This window comes from Rhinolophus ferrumequinum, chromosome 8, assembly GCF_004115265.2.
Source record: "Rhinolophus ferrumequinum isolate MPI-CBG mRhiFer1 chromosome 8, mRhiFer1_v1.p, whole genome shotgun sequence".
In the NCBI taxonomy this organism is placed as follows: Eukaryota; Metazoa; Chordata; class Mammalia; order Chiroptera; family Rhinolophidae; genus Rhinolophus; species Rhinolophus ferrumequinum.
The window spans coordinates 375,355-394,172 of record NC_046291.1 but is presented as its reverse complement, the minus strand read 5'-3'; the positions used below and the strand labels follow the sequence as shown (position 1 = coordinate 394,172).

At 46.1% G+C, this 18,818-nt stretch overlaps 1 protein-coding gene across 1 annotated transcript in view; it reads left to right on the top strand.

Annotated features, from left to right (window-relative positions):
• SEPTIN2 (septin 2) overlaps nt 1-18,818 on the top strand; it is a 30,229-nt gene that overhangs the window by 6,667 nt on the left and 4,744 nt on the right. The window contains exons 4-11 of the mRNA XM_033111816.1: nt 8,038-8,124; nt 8,867-8,990; nt 9,912-10,046; nt 10,235-10,352; nt 14,824-14,925; nt 15,545-15,690; nt 17,438-17,521; nt 18,532-18,589. Of these exons, the coding sequence (XP_032967707.1) occupies nt 8,038-8,124; nt 8,867-8,990; nt 9,912-10,046; nt 10,235-10,352; nt 14,824-14,925; nt 15,545-15,690; nt 17,438-17,521; nt 18,532-18,589 (854 nt within the window). The remainder of the gene's footprint in view (nt 1-8,037; nt 8,125-8,866; nt 8,991-9,911; nt 10,047-10,234; nt 10,353-14,823; nt 14,926-15,544; nt 15,691-17,437; nt 17,522-18,531; nt 18,590-18,818) is intronic.

The window sequence follows — 18,818 nt, the reverse complement described above, 5'->3', positions numbered from 1 at the left end:
GTGTACGAATAGTATGTATGACCTGTAAAGTCAAAGGGAAAATTTTGTTGGCAAAATCAAATAACTTGAAAATTTGGGAGGAAGATTCTTTAGAAAATTTTTCTTCAGAGGAAAATTATAGTATTTTTGTCATCTCCTTATTCATATGTAGTGAAAGTCTTTACTCATTGTGGCAGCCAGCCTCCCACATGTCTCCCTGTGACCCTCACCTCCTGTGTTGGGTGGCTTTCTAGTTGCCTCCCACTGTGAACAGATAGCGCTTACCTGGGTAGCCAGTAGGGCATCACATGAGTGAAGGCAAATGACTTCAAGCCTGGGTTACAAAAGACATTGTGGTTTGTACCTCACCTTCTCTTGATTCACTCACGCTGGGGGAAGCCAACTGCCATGTTGGGAAGACACTCAAGCAACCTTACAGCGCAGGGCCCCAAGGCAGGGAACTGAGGCCTGCCAGCAGCCATGTAAGTGACCATCTCAGAAACATCCTGCATCCCCAGTTAGCCTCTGGTGACAGCCATCCTGGCTGACATTGACTGTTACCGCCTGAGAGACGGCCCCAAGCCATAACCACCCACCAGAGCAGACACTCCCAAATTCCTGGCCTGAAAAAGCCATGAAATCATAAAAAATGTCGATTGTTGGTTCAGGCCTCTGAGTTTTACAGTAGTTTGTTACATGTTAATAGATAACTAATACACATATTTAATTAGAAGTGTGTGTGTTTAGTACTCAAAAAAAACTCCTTAAATTATTGTGCTGGATGTATTTTAAACAAGTAATCTTTACAAGTTTTTCTGAATTATTAAATTCCTTTGAAATTTAGTGGTTACTTGAAATTTTTTTCTATTATGTCAGATATATTTTGCCATGGGCTATAGCAAATACTGTGTTTCAGCATGTCCATAACAAACTTAACTTGAATTATCTACTGATGAACTATTAATTCTGCTTACCATATCACATTATTTCATTCTCGATAACTGCAAAATTCTCCAAAAAAGGAGGAGGTAGCTTGACGATGGTCATGTACAAGTAGGATGAATGACTGTTTCGTAGGGTAAATAGTTCACAAATCTGAAATGAAAGAAAACGTGGGATTCTTGGTCCAGAGAAGTGAATGGTGACATGTTTTAGGATCACAGTTACATGATAATGATCGTGAAAATTCAAGTTCCTGATAGAAAAGAGAAATCCATTGCAATCTATCACAGAGTTATTTAATTTTAAAGCATTCAAAAACAGGCAATAACTTTCGCTTCTGGCTGTGATAGAATAATTCAGAAGTTGACAGACTCCCCCTAAAGGACCAGGTAGTAAATATTTAAGGCTTTGTGAACCATATAGTTTTTGGTGCAGCCACTCAACTTCCTGTGGTCTTGGGGGAACCACTGTAGACAATACGTCTACGAATAGGCGTAGCTGTGTTCCAGGAAAGCTTTATTCACAGGGTGGCGGGCAAGGCTACATTTGACCTGAGGGTCGTCGTTTGCTGATCACTGAAATTACTGCTACCAGACTAGTCCTGGCATGAATAACTGAAAGGCTGATCAAAATATAGCAGACAGCTCTTCTGGGATATTATACAACAGGCATTGCAGGACTTCCGTCCTTGAGAGAAGGAACACAATCAAATGCATTGTAAAGTCATTGCAGCTTTCTGCCGTCCCTGCCCCTGCCCCTGCCCCTGCCCCAGAGAGGGGTAACTCAGCCAGAGCCCAGGAGGCTCAGAGCTGAAGGACTCAGTCATGATTCAGGGAAGCCTAGGTGGCTGGATCCTGAGGTAGGTAGCGTGGTGAGTTCCAGAACAGACGAAGGACTCCAGAAATCTGCACTGAGAGGACCCTGGCTGAACACGAACGCGCCTATAGGTAGGGTAGACTTCCACGAGCCTGGGCAAAATGTGACCACCAGGAAACCAAGCTGACCTGGGGACTGCGTGGAGCTGGGGAGCCACAAGGAAGTTGAGAGACCTCGAATTCCAGCCAAGCAGAGGAGACATTTTACTGAACACCCAAGGCATCCAGTGGAATCTCCAAAAGTCCTTGCTTAGGAGTAGGACTAAACTGGACGCAAAGGCTGTTTTAAAGCCTCCCTAACAGTTTTTAAGCAAAACTTGAAAGGATCACGTTGGTTTACACATAAATGTAACTGCTTTCAGAACAAGACTCATCACTCATTAGAGAAGGACATCAAATTCAGACATTTGCAGTGTGACATTCATAATATCTAGCATCTGACAGAAAATTATTGGATATGCAAAGAAGCAAAAACCGTGTGGCAGAGAACGAGACGAGAAATCCAGCAACAGATGCAGACCCGGAAATGACACGGTTGAGAGAATGGGCAAAGAACTGGAAGTATTTTAAATAGGCTCCTCCACTGATAGAACAACATGAATATAATGAGCTCTATAGAAGCAAACAACAAGAACCCCAGGGAACATCTAGAGATTTTTTTTTAATGCAGCATCTGAGGTGAAATAAAATAGATGAGACAAATAGGAAAAGTGTAGCAGAAGGGCAGCCTTGAACTCAACCATCTTACAATTATATGTCAGTGGACGAGGGGGAGGAAGGAGTCCAGCAGGAGGTGGATCAGCAAGTTGTGTGCCCGTCCGCGCAGTAGAGCATTGCTCAGCACAAAGCGACAGACTGCTGGATGCAGCAGCAGGGAGCAGGCTCAGCCAGCTGTGCTGAGCAAACGCTGCCAGACAAGAAGGCCTGGTGTACAAGCCCACGTATGAAGTTCTAGAATAATCCATCCGTAGTGACAGGACGCAGACTGGTGTGTGCATGCAATGGGGGCAAGAGGGTAGAGTTGACTAAGTGGTTAAAGGAACTTCTTAATGGTATGGAGATACTCTTTATCTTGAGTTTGAATGTAGACTGTTGCCAGAACAGATCCGACTGTATGGTTTAAATGGGTGCATTTAACTGATTGACAAATATGTAAACTATACCTGTGTGAAGTTGATAAAGAAAGCGGGTAGTTAGGGGATTAGGGGTAAGATGGAACTGCAAAATGCCTGGAAAGTTAACCACAAAACCCTCAACTTTTAAATTGTAACTATGAGCAGTTCAAGAGAAATGGTGTATCGGGAAAACTCAATGTCCCCAACTTGTAAGTTCGGAGACTATTGAAGAGGAAAGGTAGTTTTTAAATTTTGGCAGACTTCTAAAGAAATGAGAAATTGCACAAAATGACAGACCAAGTGCAAATGAAAAGTTGCAGACGTTTGGGCAGCAATTTGCACAGAACTTTAAAATCACAAATAAGTTGTTTAAAGACCTCAAGGAAGGAAGCCAGGTGGCGGGCCATCCACGAGAGAACATGACCATGCTGCTGAAGTGTCTCCTCAAAGGGTGCTACTTGGTAATAACAAGTCATTCGCCTCCCACAGTTAGCTGGGATGGTGGCTCAATTTATAAGAAAAGCAAGGTTGAAAATAGAACTCTCATTGCCACATACATTACCTGCTGGAAAGTCGGTAGGATGCTTAGTGAGACCAAATTAACAAGAGGGCTGGAGTGGACACTGAGAACTTCAGAACTAAGCTGAAAAAAAAATGTAACTGCCTTAAAGTAAAAATGGCTAGCATAATTGTAGGTTCTTGCGTTCTGGGGTTGTGGGTACTCCTTCCTGAGGGCACGTGAGCCAAGGGCAGGGGGCAGCTCTCCAGTGTGTGGAGTCTGCGGAGCACCCTCCTGGGAGCTCCATCCTGCCATCACTGGCACATGACAGGTGTTGCTTGAATGGGCAAAAGTGACCACTTAGAACATCCTGCAGAGCCTTCTTAAAAGGCCCTCGTTATATGTTAAGGAACCAGTTTCTTGTTGGTGAAAATCAAAGGTAAATGTGAAGATAACCTCCCCCAGGTTAGAAAGCTCTTTATTTTCTAGCGGTCCTGGCTTGGCCTGAGTTTTGTTGCTGTATATTTTTTAGGGCCTAGGTTTTAAAAAATAAAACTTCAGTTTGATTAAAATCTAGAGCTTTTTTCCCCCCTCCTTTATAAAATTTTAATGGGGAATAATAGGGAACAGTGTGCCCTTCCAGGGCCCATCAGCTCCAAGTTGTTGTCCTTCAATCTAGTTGTTACCTGCTGTGGAGGGCACAGCTCAGCTCCAAGTCCAGTCACCGTTTTCAATCTTTAGGTGCAGGGGCTGCAGCCCACCCTCCCATGCAGGAATTGAACTGACAACCTTGTTGTTGAGAGCTCGCGCTCTAACCAACTGAGCCATCCGGCCGCCCCTCTGGGAGCTCAGCAGCAGCTCGTTGTCTTCAATCTAGTTGTGGAGGGAGCAGCTCACTGGCCCATGTGGGAATCGAACCGGCGACCCTGCTGTTCAGAGCCCACAGTCTAACCAACTGAGTCATCTGGCTGCCCCAAATCGAAAGCTTTTGAGACAATCTCACAATGTTATTATCGTAAAAGGAAGCACAACTTTTCTCACCCACCTCATATTTTTAATGTCACATCACTACCGTGTGCCTGATGCTGTGTATTTCTTCCTAGCTGGTGAAAACATGGGCCATTTTGTAAATTGAATACCTCCCGTCCCAATCAACCTTTGCTATCACCACTTTTAAAGGATACCTCGGTTATCATAAGATCGTTGGCCCCAGTATGTTCCTGTTAAATTTTTTGGATAGTACTGGATTTGCACTGGTCCAGATCTCTGTGTCATTTCCCCCATTTAAAGGCACCTATTTGAGAAACGCCTGCCTGGGAAAAAGAGGCCAGTGAGTGTGGACAGAGCAAAGCTAGGCCCTCTCGGAAATCTAGCCCAGGAGTAGCATCGTGTTCTGAGTTAACGAGCACATGTGTCTACATGTCACCCAAAAGCTATTCCACGTGACATAATCGTATCCACCCTTAAAGTGAAGATTTAGAATTTAGAATCAGCTGGGATACTGTCGACTGCTGTTTGAGAAGAGGCTGTCTCAGATGCCTTTACTCACATGTCTTCTGCAACCCAGCCCCTTTCAGCTTTATTTTCCACGGCCGTCATGACTCAGCCGGTGGGAGTAACCTTGTCATCTGCCCCACTGGGCTGCAAGGTTTCACGGGAGCAGGCACTTAATCTGTTCTGTTTTCTGTTGTGTCCCATCACCTTGACCTGTGCTGGGGACACAGTATATTTACCATGTGTTGGAAAACCCCCATCAGGAGTAGTAAAAATGTAAAGGGGCATTGCTGGACAGCTTATTAAAAGGATAACTTGGGCGTTTAGTCACATTTGCACACTCTTGTATTTGGACACGTTAAACACGTAATTCCAGTTTTGTCCTCTTACTATTCCTTTTCATCTGTGAAAATTGAGTCTAATTAAAGTGTAGTCCTAATTTCGTACAGGTCTGACAATTAAGTTCGAGAACTTGCTACCGTGCGCTTACATTGACAGCACTGTACAAACAGCTCGGGAAGGTTTCATAACCTTCCTATATCCGTGTCTCACAGCTGTGTTCATGTTGATATGTGACGGTGTCCTGTTTAGGGGGCATTATTGTTGTTGCGTGTTTTTGTGTGCCGTCGTGAGAATGAGCTTAAATTAGAGTAACAAACAAACAATAAATTTCTTGTTAAACTTGGCAAGAGTGGAAGTGAAATCAGGGACATGTTAGTCCAAGTTAGGGTTTCCAGGTGGGAATTCTGCCCATTCTCAGGAATTTGTTTTGCTTTCCTGTTCCCAAATCCCGAGAAAAGTTGGTCGGAAAATCGGGAAAATCGGCTCCTTGAACCTAGTAATACCCACAATGGGAAATAAACGTACTACTCACAATGTATCTCTTAGACATTTTTTCTATTTATCGCTAGGGTTTCCGGGTGGGAATCCCCGCCCGTTCTTGGGAATTTTTTTTTTTCTTTTCCATTCCCGAATGCTGAGAAAAGTTGGTTGGGAAATCAGGAAAAATGAGCTCCTTGAACCCAGGTGGTTGGTAGTATTGGCCGTCACTTTGTGGAAACAATTCATCGTGGAGAACATAGAACAGTTTTTGTCTCGGGATTCGGGAACGGGAAAGCGGAAAAAATTCCTGAGAATGGGCGAAATTCCCACCTGGGAACCCTAGTCCAAGTTTATGGAGATAATGCTATGAAGAAAACGGCAGTGTACAAATGGATTTAACGCTTGTACTGATGAAGAGAGATCGGGGCAGCCAGTAACATGCAGAACTGAAGACATTGCAAAAATTTGTCGAATTATGTGTCAAAATCATCAGCTGACTGTGAGAAGCATGGCAGACCATGTAAACATTGATAAAGAAACAGATAGGAAAATCTTCGCTGAAAATCTTGGCATGAGAAAGGTGTGTGCAAATATGGTCCTGAAGGAGCTCACTGATAAACAAAAGCAAAGGAGAGTCCAAGTTTGCCAAGACCTTTTGGAGAGGCAAGACAATGTTTTGGGCCGTGTTATTATCACTGATGATGAAACATGGGTGTACCGATATGACCCTAAAACTAAGCGTCAAGGTGCACAACGGAAGTCAGCCAATTCTCCACGACCAAAAAAGTTCCATCAGTCCAAATCAAGAGTCAAAATGATGTTGTTAACCTTTTCTGATATCAGAGGGATTATTCATTATGAATTTGTACCAGCTGGACAGTTAACCAAGTTTGCTATTTGGAAGTGCTGAAAAGGCCGTATAAAAAAGATGAAAATGACCTGAACTTTTCACCAACAACTCATGGCTCTTGCATCTTGACAAAGCACCAGCTCCCACGGAACTCTCTGTGAGGGAGTTTTTAGCCAGTAAACAAATAACTGTACTGGAACACCCTCCCTACTCACCTGATCTGGCCCCCAGTGACTTCTTTCTTTACCCAAACGAAGATAAAGGAAATATTGAAAGGAAGATATTTTGATGACATTCAGGACATCAAGGGTGATACGACAGCGCTGATGGCCACTGCAGAAAAAGAGTTCCAAAATTGCTTTGAAGGGTGGACTAGGCACTGGCATCGGAGCAGAGCTTCCCAAGGAGAGTACTTCAAAGGTAACCGTAGTGATATTCAGCAATGAGGTGTGTAGCACTTTTTCTAGAATGGGCTCTAGAACTTAATTGTCGGACCTCATGTCTACACATTCCAGACTCACTCTTTTGTCCTGCACTTTGCCAACACTCATGATTTCTAAGGCAGGTGTGTCCTCCTTCCCATGCTGCGCGCAACGAGGCCGGGGAGGTTCAAACCCGGGAACCCGGGAGGCAGTCTGGCAGCATGCTCACAGGTTCCTCTGCATGCGGAGTTAAGCCTTAGCTAATGACCTGCAGTGCTCCCTTCGAATGTAAGATTTAATTTGGGGTATTTTGCACCTTCTTTGAGGTTAAATTTCTAATGTTTACAGTCCATAGTTTCTGTAGTTGAAGAGGGACTGGGGCATGTTCCACACGTCAATGAGTGTGTTGCCCAAACTGGTCATGCGACACTGGGCACGGGGCAGGGAAGTTGCCGGACACGGGCAGTGCCAGTGTTGGGACATGGGGGTGTTTCAAACCGGAAGAGAGGAGGGGCTGCGGTCGTCCTGTCTACCAGGGGAGATTCCATCTGGCCATGTCCAAGGCAGTCTCAGTTCTGTCCCGTTTGCCATCGCCGCAGCCTGGGAGGCGCAGTGCTGTTGACATTGTTCAGTACATGTGTTCAGTTTTCTGGAAATAAACGGGGCGAGTTAAACGATCAGCAAAACTCATCACTGAAAATGTCCTTTGCATTTTGTTTTATCAGAAAATAAAGTCCCTCCTCTAGCTCCATCCCATACATTTGTGCAGGGTGAGATCATATGTCTGATACAAGATGTACGAATTCTGGAACCCACAGACCTGGGTTGAGGTTAAGGCCCTGCCTTGGGTCGAACACTGCCCGTGAGCCCCCATTCCCCCATCATTGGAAAGAGGGGTTGTACCAAGTTCACAGCCACAGTGTGGCGTCCAGAGAGTGGTGTTTGTGAGGTACTTAGCCCAGTGCTGGGCCAGCAAGCACCCAGCAGGTTACCTGCCGTCCTGATGGCGCCATGACACTGTTCTCGTTTCCATTCGAAGGTGAATCGGGTCTAGGAAAATCAACTCTCATCAACAGCCTGTTCCTGACCGACCTCTACCCAGAGAGAGTCATCCCCGGTGCTGCAGGTACACAAGCCACACGGTCTCCGTGCAAGTCTGCGTGGACAATGCTGAGGCGACATCACATGCTTAGGCCCGAGCCCTGTGTCTTGTTTGTTTGCTTTAAACACAGAGAACACACGTGGTAGGAAAGGCGCTGCCTGGAGGTCTGTGGATTGGGGTTATGGACGCTGCCACGGACCATGGTACCTCCTCCCTGCAGGTTTCTTTGTCTAGAAAGTGTAATAAATATTTCCGTCTGTATTAAATGTTTGATGGGAGGATCAGGTGCTAGTGCTATCACAGAAAAGGCTGTGCAAGTAGGAGGTTACTGGGAGTAGGGGCGGACACTTGCTGCTGCTGGCGAGCGTCCCCACGCAGGACATAGGCTTCTGGGAACACTGTTGCCGCGTGTGTTCAGAACAGGAGCGCCTGGGACCTGGGCTGCCACGTGGACACAGCCTCTGGGATTCAGCTTCTCCGTGAACCTAAATCCTTCCCTTGGTCCCAGGAAACGACATCATGATTTTCAATATTGGCGTTTGTACCTTCCCAGGCAGCCCTTGAGTCTTCGCTTAGGTGTTTCCCTTGCTGACTCTGGTATCATTTTCACACAATTCTCATGTTACCTTCTGAGAACCTTCCTCAGAGAGAATAGTGACTTCCAAATCATTTGTTTATGATAAATTAACCAGCGGGCCCTTTCTTCTCTTTGCATACTGGCTCAACATTTAAGCACATTCACTATGTAAGTTTGTTTCTTTTCTAGAGAAAATTGAAAGAACTGTCCAAATTGAGGCTTCCACCGTTGAGATTGAAGAGCGTGGGGTCAAGCTGCGCCTGACAGTGGTGGACACACCCGGCTACGGGGACGCCATCAACTGCAGGGACTGGTACGCACGCCGGGCCTGCGCCCGGGTTTACATTTATTCTAGTGTATTTAGGTTTACGGTGTCACCAAGTGATCACAGGTCTGGAGTACATGTAGATGGTGAAATAACGAGACAGTTGAAAGCATGTTAATTACGACATGTTAAATACGGAGTTTCACAGAGAGTATTTTTTCCTCTGAGAGCATTTCAGTGAGAGCTGAGATCCCAGCCAAATATCCATCCAGTGCGGGTATAAATGAAACCGCCTGGTTCAGCCGTGGCCGTGGACATGACATCGGGGTATAGTCTTCCTCTTGCCCATGTGAGGAAATGAGGCCTCTCAGACTCACTCAAGTCGTGGTGCCTGTAATGGCTGCCCTTGGCGTCATTTGCACAAGCAAGGAATGAAGAAGTAGAAGACAAGAGTGGTCTGTCCCCAGGACCGGGCAGAGAGTAGCACTTCCATCGTACAAAGTCCCCTGGTCTGCTCCCCGTGAGCCTGAAGCACCAACTTCCAAGCACTGGGTGAGGAGAAGGAAGGGGCAGAGGCCTGCCTTCTCTCCCGCAGGTCATTCTGGCATCATACGGTATGCTGCATTTGCGGCTCACACACCTGTCTGGCCCCCATGTTCGGCTCTGCCCGCGCCCCTCTTCACAGTCACACCCCCTGAAAGCATTGGCAGCCCAGGGTCTTCACCCAGTCACCTCAGGCTGCCTGTGGCTATTCCATTCAGGCTTTTGACCCCGACACGTAAGGGAAATTAGGCTTGGCACAGTTACCAGAAATCTCCATCATGCCAAGTCCAGGAGTCAGTTTCCATTCACATCCTGCAGATGGGCTCAGCTGACATCTGGTGGGTGCAGGGGCCAGGAAGACGAAGTTTGTCTTTGGATTGGGGTTGCCTGCCTGTGCATGCCGTCACCAGTCACACTTTCTCTCAGCTTTAAGACAATCATCTCCTACATTGACGAGCAGTTTGAACGGTACCTGCACGACGAGAGTGGTTTGAACAGACGCCACATCGTGGACAACAGGGTGCATTGCTGCTTCTACTTCATTTCCCCTTTTGGACACGGGTACGTGGTTGCTGGCTCCCCACAAAGGCCTGGGGTGTAGGGTAGAAAGCATCTCTGCTAGCCGGGCTCGCAGCGTTCCCAAAACAGCATATTGTGACGCAAGAACTGAGATAATTTTGAGAGAGAGAAATTCTGGGTGGTCTTCCTTTTTCCCTAAATACGTGACACCTCTCCACAATTATTTTTAGGCTTAAGCCCTTAGATGTCGCGTTTATGAAGGCAATACACAACAAGGTCAATATTGTGCCTGTCATTGCAAAAGCCGACACTCTCACTCTGAAGGAACGGGAGCGCTTGAAGAAAAGGGTGAGTGCAGGGAGGGGTGTGAGGAGGGAAGGGAGGGAGGAAGGAACGAATGGGATGTGGGGTGAGGAGTTTGGTGGTGGGTTTTCAGCAACGTGGAACACTGACGTGTCATCTTTGTGTATTTTGGCTTCGCCAAGGTTATTGGATTATTATTATTTATAATTCACCTCTGACTTAGCTGGTGGCTGTGTGCCGACTCTGACGTGTTGGGTAAAGGTAGTGAATGTGGAGGTGTGGTCACGTCCATGAGGTTCTTTAGTCAGCAAAACATGTCCCTCCATACAGCCCCCTGGGCACGTGGCTAGTTACAGCAGTCTGCGGTTGACTGTGAAAAGGTCCTGCATTTGGATGTAAAGCTGCGGCGGCGCTGTTGTCTGTCGGCCAGCCGTGTGCCCCTCGCTCACGGAAAGCACCCCCCTGTTGCTCTGCTCAGAACCCACAAAGTGTTTCTTCAATGTGTGTCTGGGTCTTCCCACCACGTCCCTGGGCCCCTGACACCAGGGATCATTGCTTTGCTCACTTGTGTATTCCACAAGTTCAGAACAGGACCTGGCACGTGCCAGGCACTCAGTAATGCATATATAGTGGCCACTGCTACGTGTGTGTCTTCTCACAATTGTGCAAGTCAGACGGATTCTTAGAAAGGACAGTGACACACATTTCAGTTTTTGAAACATGGCTAACCATCCCCCACATTGTAACTGTACAATCCCAAAGCAGCATGTGGCGTGCTCTGCTCTCCAGCCCGGGAACAGCCCTGGGAATGTTACCAGTTTTTGGTCAGGTGTTTCCCAGTTGCAAGTGGGAGTATTTGTCCCCGTGCTTGGTGCCCTTGGCGTGTTCCCTTGAGTTTTAGAGCCTTGTCTCTGTTTTCATTGCTTTTCTATTGACTGACAGATACTGTAGTTTTTAGACACTGACTATATGTCGCAGATGATTGATTTCGCCCAGTTTGATCTTCGTGTTTTCACAGCTGTCTTCTGCATAGCAGTCTCTCACTGATGTCCTCACATTTCTCAGCCCTTTCCGTATTGTCTCAGGGTTGCCAATCTTAGGAACTCTTCAGGCCCTTGGGGACGCCCCTGAAAGCACAGGCATTTTTATACTTCACAATGAGTATTTTAGCAATTCCTGTTTAATGGAGCTCCGCCTTTTATTGGCTGTTACATTCCATTCCGGAGACGTAGGGGAAGGGGTTGTCTGGTTAGCATGCTCTATACCCACTCCAATCCTGTGTCCAAAACACTCAGGGCCTGATCTCAACGTCTGAAGTGAAGTGAAATACTTTGTGCCCTTTTTGATCTTGGGGGCCTTTTGAATCGCTTCTCATTACCTGGTTTCTCCCATCTGCCTACCACAGCACTCGTGCCCCTTGATCCCAAAGAACCGCCAGCACCTGGCGTTTGTGTTCATCTTCTCCTTCCTGGTGTCTTCTACCCTCTCCTTAATCTCTGACTCTGGCCTCCCCTGCCCACCTGCAGTTGTCCTGTCTTGGGCCAGCGGTTCCATCATCAGCGTTGGGCCTCGCCAGTGGGGTTTGCTGTGTGCTCCTGAGACTTGTCTTTCAGCCTCTCTCACCACCTTCTTCCTGGTCCCTGCATGTCAGCATTACTTAGTATTATTCTGGTCATATCATCACCTGTGGCTTCTGCTTTTCCCGTCTAAGAATCATATTACTTTTCATGTGAACCCCTTGTGTAACCTCCCCCACTGATGAGCTCTTCTCCCAACTTCCTGAGCTCTGTAAATGGTCCCACAATTCTTGCCATCACCCGGGCTGAAAAATGCATAATTATTCTTGATTCATCACTTTCTCAATCCTTTTCTAATTCTAAAAGACCTACTTATTAAATATTTCCCAGCTCTTTTCTCGTCCACAGTGTGATTCTGTTTGAGGCCATCGTAGGAGAAAAGGTGGTCAGCAGGGCTGGTAATAGGTGGGAACGGGGGCAGGTGGCTTGGGCCATGCCTACAAGGTATGATCAAAAAATATGGTGAATGTTTAAATTAAAAAAAAATTTATTACAGTAAAAGACACATTGCCATTAGTTCCCCTCAAAATACTCCCTCTCTCTTCGAACACACTATCGCATCGTTCGGGCCACTTTCTGAAGCAGTTCTGGAAGTCCTTTTTTGTGAGTGTCTTCAGTTGTGCTATTGTGGCTGCCTCGATGTCCTGAATTGATTCAAAACATTTTATCTTTCATGATCATTTTGACTTTGGGGAAATCGCAGCATGCCTGATCCAGTGAATAAGGTGGATGAGGACACACCCTAATGTTTTTATTTGACAGAAATTACCATACCACAAGGGATGTGTGACACGGAGGCTTTCCATTGTGATCACAAAACATGGTAAACGCTGCTGCCGAGTGCCATCCAATGGAAAGGCAGGGATCTTTAATACAGGCAGTGGCACTTCGAACCTTAGTAACAGTGTGTGACAACTTTCAGCTTGTTCGGTGACAAGTTTCAACTTGTTTGGTGCAGTCAGCTGTGCGTGAGCTACAGTTGAGAGAAGGTGTGTTTTTTTTTTTATTTAAATTTATTGGGGTGACAATTGTTATTAAAATTACATAGATTTCAGGTGTGCAATTCTATATCACATCATCCTCTATAAATTACATTGTGTGTTCACCACCCAGAGTCAGTTCTCCTTCCATCAGAGAAGGTGTGTTTTAAAGTGTGCGTAAATCATTCTCCATCATGACAACACTCCGTGTCACACATCAGTACGGCAATTTCTTTCAAATCAAAACATTACGGTGTGTCCTCATCCACCTTATTTACTGGATCTGGCACATGCGACTTCTGGCTCTTCCCCAAAGTCAAAATGATTCAGGACATCGAGGCAGCCACGACAGCGCAACTAAAGATGCTAACGAAAGAGGACTTCCAGAACTGCTTCAGAAAGTGGTAACAAGAAAGATGGGGTAAGTGTATGTGAAGTGAGGGGGGTATTTTGGAGGGGGATCGGTGGCATTGTGTCTTTCACTGTAATAATTTTTTTTTTGTTTAAACATTCACCATATTGTTTGATCGCACCTCATACGGCTCAGCTTCTGCCTCCTCCATTTCGTTTAGGAATGACAAGTGGAGAGAAGACTGCAGGTCAGGCTGCAAAGAAAGGATTCGGGGGACGGGAGGTTACTGAATCAGTGCAGACAGTCTGTTAAGTAAGATTTTGATCATTGGAGGCAAGAAAGGTCACACTAAGAACAAATTCAGGAACGGTGTGAGGTAGCGGTGTTTCCTGCTGAGTTGGCTTCTGTTCTGTCTTCCCTAAAGGCTGTAGACATAGGAAATGCCAGTTCTGGAGAGAATTTTTGTAGGAGTTTATTTGAGCCAAACTGACGGCACGTGCCGGGATCAAGATCTCAAATGCTCCCAAGAATAGCAGCTTTGCAGCTTCTAGTGTGCGTTTGAGGTTACGGAGGGAACAGAAGGAAGATGACACGAGGAGAAAGCAGGCGGGATGGAGCACAGGGGAGTTAAGACTGTTCTCACTTTACGAGGAGGGTCTGAAGGAGATATTTCAAGGCGTGTGAACCTAGATGCACAGAAATGATGGGCAGGGCTGCTTAAAGCCAAGATAACCTTTCAGTAAAGAAGTCATAGGCCTGGGCGGGACGACCCTGTGACCTGCCCAGCTGGGGCTTTACCCTCAGATCACCCTGAGGTGACTTCCGTGGAGTCCCTGTTTTTCCATCCACAAGGCCCAGGTCCTGGGGTGTCAGTAGGCGGAGCTCCAACCTGCCTTGGTCCTGGTGGCATGCCCAGCATGTGGGGGCCCTGGGAGCTGGGTATGTGAGTCACTGACTAATGAATGACTGCTTGCCTGAGCTCCAGCCCCTCTAGGCCAGTCTGCGGCCTGGTTGACAGTGCAGAGTGGGATGCCAGTGCTGGTCACTTCATGCCTATTCAGTGACAGTCGGATCCCCAGGCCCCTCGCCTGGCATTCGGGGGCCTCTGCACTTGGTCTCTCAGTTGTCCTGCGGTCTTAACCAGCTACGTGTCCTGCGTCCCTACCATCCTGGATGTCTTGTTCCCAGCACACCTCTTGTGTGCCCCCTCCTTGGCCTGTAAGACTTCAGCCTGTTGTTCAGGGATGCCTCAGGTGACACACGGGACTCTTCTGTGCCTGTGGCTTCTGGCTGCGTGTCCCCATCTCTCCCATGGCGTGTGTCATTCTTGAGGCTGGCTGGGGCGTGATCTCATTGCAGCCACTGTGCTGGGGTTTTGTACGCTGACGGAGGTGGTGCATTATTGTTCTGGACAGAGGTGTCCCTCCAAATGCAAGCATAGGTACCTTTGCGGCAGCTTACAAAATCATTTGAAAGTGATTGTCATAATCCATTGGATTCTTCATTGAAGTTTGGTGATTCTGATGTATTGTCCAGTGCAGTGAGTTAGACTTAACAAAGATTTGTGTAGTTCATTAAAATGGTTCCTGGTTTTGTCATTATTTCAGATTCTGGATGAAATTGAAGAACATAACATCAAAATCTATCATTTACCTGATGCAGAGTCAGATGAAGATGAAGATTTTAAAGAGCAGACGAGGCTTCTCAAGGTAAGAACTCGGCACGCATGTGCTCAGAACAACTCAGTCCTGTTGCTTGTTGCCTACGCTTAAGACGGGAGTGGGCAAAGGGCCAGATCCTGGTCGGCTTGACTGAGGGATTGTCCGGGTGGGTTTGCTTACTCTAGTGCAGGGGTGTCCACACGGCGGCCCGCGGGCCAACTGCGACCCATGATCCATTGTTAATTAGCCCGCAGCAAATTCCAAAAATATATTTAGTTTACTTAAATAAACCAGGTGAGGCAATACGTACTTCACCTCGAGTGAGTGGCCCGGCTGTTTGGGTATTTTACCGCATATGGCCCTTGGTGAAAACCGTTGAAAAAAGTTTGGACACCCCTGCTCTAGTGTCTCTGCTTTCAGTGTGTTCTGACCTAGCAGTCCCTATAAAGCTTAAATCTTACTGCAGGCCTAATTTACTGTCATGCAGTTTCTCCCATGAGGACGATAACTACCACTTCGAAAGAAAATTCTGTGTACTCCTCGCTTTCCAAGTCCACCTTGTAGCAAGCAGCCAAGTGCTCTGCCCATATGCTGACGTCCTTTGCCCGCAGGGACCATCACGGTTCCTTCCCCGTGGGGCCCATCTACCCCATGTGTCTCTCTCCAGGCCAGTATCCCGTTCTCTGTGGTTGGATCCAATCAGCTGATTGAAGCCAAGGGCAAGAAGGTCAGAGGCCGCCTGTACCCATGGGGTGTCGTGGAGGTGGAGAACCCAGAGCACAACGACTTCCTGAAGCTGAGGACCATGCTCATGTAAGACACTGTCGCACCCATCGGCACGAGAGCAGCGCCCTATGGTGGTGCCTGGGGCCTCCCTCAGCTCCCAGCTCCCCCTGGGCGGAGGCCCTCACCTGGGCTCTGGAACAGTGCTGAGGCATGTGGTTTCAGCCCTCTCCTTCTTTACTGGTCTGTCTCTCTGGCCTCTTTTGAGGCTAAATGTAGACTAGACTCAAACCCCGGCGTGGTCGCTCCCGGCACGGGAAGGCCCTGCTGTAGAGGACAGCCAGATCCGCGGTGGGGTGCCCAACAGCTTCCCCAGTGCCAGCTGTCGGTCTTGGGCCCTTGTCGCGATGGCTCCAGCCAGCCTTGACGTTCTTCAATCGATTCTTAGCAGCTAGAGCAGACGTGACTACAGAAACAAGACTGTTTTCCTCTGCAAATAGATTGCACACTTAGTCACATCCGGGCGTTGCTGTTGCCCTTGAATGGAGAGGCTGAAAGAAAGTATTGCTCCAGTCTGTTACCCTTCAATCAGACGATCTCAGAGAATGGCTCACCTAGGTAACCTTGGAGTCACTGAAGGTCGCTGTCTGGGCCACGTGTCTCACTTGTGTGAAGAATTTTTAGTGAATTACAAATCACTAAAATACCACTAAAATTACTACTCAAGCTGATACTGTGTTTCCCCGAAAATAAGACCTAGCTGGACCATCAGCTCTAATGCGTCTTTTGGAGCAAAAATTAATATAAGACCCGGTCTTAATTTATGATAAACCGGATATAGTATATTATGGTGTAATGTAACGTAATGTAATATAAATAACCAGATCTCACGTTAATTTTTGCTCCAAAAGACACGTTAGAGGTGATGGTCTGGCTAGGTCTTATTTTTGGGGAAACAGAGTAATTCAGTCACAGCCTAAGGCATTTAAAGTGAACCCCAGGCCCTTCAGGGATGGGTTCCCCCCAAATGCAAGCATAGGTACCTTTGTGGCAGCTCAAAATTATTTGAAAGTGACTGTCGTAATCCATTGAATTTCTCATTGAAGCCTGGTGATTCTGATGTATTGTCACAGAGGTGGACTGTGTGGAGGCTGTAGTGTCCAGTGTGTGTTTTCAGAAAGGGAGGACGGGCCACCCCTGGGCCGTGACCTGGTCCGTTTACTTGGGTCCTGAGTAACAGGAACACGGCATCTTTATTCGCTCATGAGTGATTACGTATTTAAAAAGACTGGTCCAAAAAACCCAGAAACATTTTATACGATGATTAGAGGATTGGAAGTGCTGTTTCTATTTTATGCAGAATATTAATATTAATATTAATTTTATTCTTTATAAGCTCTTTATAGCTTAAACTAATTAACTTCTGGTATAAATGTTGAGCTTAAGAAATCATGACTATTTGAATTGCATGTTTTCTCGAAGTACTTTTAGAAAAGTGTATTCTGTTTCAGACATTGCTTACCTAAAAAAACCTCCCCAAACTTCTTTGTGCATCTACGTCTGTCCAGTGGTGATGGTGTCATGCAGAGACCCTGTGGATGGGCGTGTTTGTGTACGGTTGATGGGATAGCGAGGAGAGCTGCACTTCTATAGATATTTCCATAGCCTCACCCCCTTATCCCGAAATTCCAGGAACTTTGCATACAATTTATAGTCATAAGGGTGTTTTTTGTTACAGGTGTTTCCCCCATGTCCTTGATTGGCTGTTTTTTCCATTCAAATGGCACATGTGTGCACATGTGTGGAGCCCCCTGCTATGTGTTCTTCTCTCTTCCAGCACTCACATGCAGGACCTCCAGGAAGTGACCCAGGACCTTCACTATGAGAACTTCCGTTCTGAGAGGCTCAAAAGAGGCGGCAGGTCATTATCACGCTGTCCCCTTGTGTCCATACTGTGTCACCCCAAGTTGTGCTGTCTCCTTCCTGTATGTGTCCAGTGTGGCCTTGTTCACCTCTGAGCAACATGATCCGGTTTCTTGTTGCAAGATCCTCATTGCTGATTTAATCGAATTGTGTTTTCCTCGTAGACTGTTAAAGGTGGCTTTAATCATCTACACGTAAAGCACAGCTTCAGATGGGAGGGCCGGAGATGTGGGGGGGGGGAGGCTTTCTCAGAAGCGTCCCTCTGTCTGTAAATGAGAACATTAAGAAACTGGCACCGCCCCAGTAAGGGGGAGCAGCCACCCTTACTCATCTCTTTTTTACCATCCTAATAAGTTTTTATTTGAGACCTGATTTGTATCTGATAAAACCACATCTCTGCTTAGAGTTTAACATATAAGTGATACACATCATTTATAAAAAGAATGTTTTATATTGTAGTTCACTAAAATGTTCACATTTTTAAAATTTGGTGGATTTGTGCGTATGTACGAGGTATATGTTAAAGTCTATCGTGTTATTATTAACATGGGGACCAGACAGTAAGAAAAGTTTTCGAGGCAGCGAGGAGGCCCCACTAGGTCCCAGGCCATCGGCATGTGCAGTGCTGTGTCCTCATGAGCTCAGACGGTCTCTGTGCTGGCCTGTGAGACATCAGGCCCTGTTCCTTTTTCAATGCAATGGGGGTAGTGTGTGCATAAAGTAACTGGAAAAGAGTATTCTTCAGATAATGGCTACTGTTTTTTGAGTAGATAAAGATGGAAGTGTTATTAACCCAGCTTAGAGTATTTCTTGGATTTTCCATTTCATGTTGCTCTTTTTTCATCATTCTTACTTACCTATTCATGTCATTAATCAGAAAAACGATAAATATACGTAATTTTAAGTACATTTCTCCAAAATGTAAAGTGATATTTTGCTTGGGGTCTCTGTCATGAGAAATAACCAACTTACGTTTGATAAAATATTGTAATTTCCTTCAACTCTTAGAAAAGTGGAAAATGAGGACATGAATAAAGACCAGATCTTGCTGGAAAAGGAAGCTGAGGTAAGTAGAAAAGTACTATTTTTAAGTCTAAAGCTGTGTAGTTTGTACCCAAAAATATTATTTGTAGTTAGCTTATTATAGTTTTCCTTGTTTTTTTGAGAAGAATTATATTTCATATAGCTAATGTATTTTATATATACGTAATAATATGCATATTGCTTTAAGTATGTTATTTAATCTCCAATAGCAATTTAGTGGAAAAAACTTAGAAATAGTGAGAATTTAATAA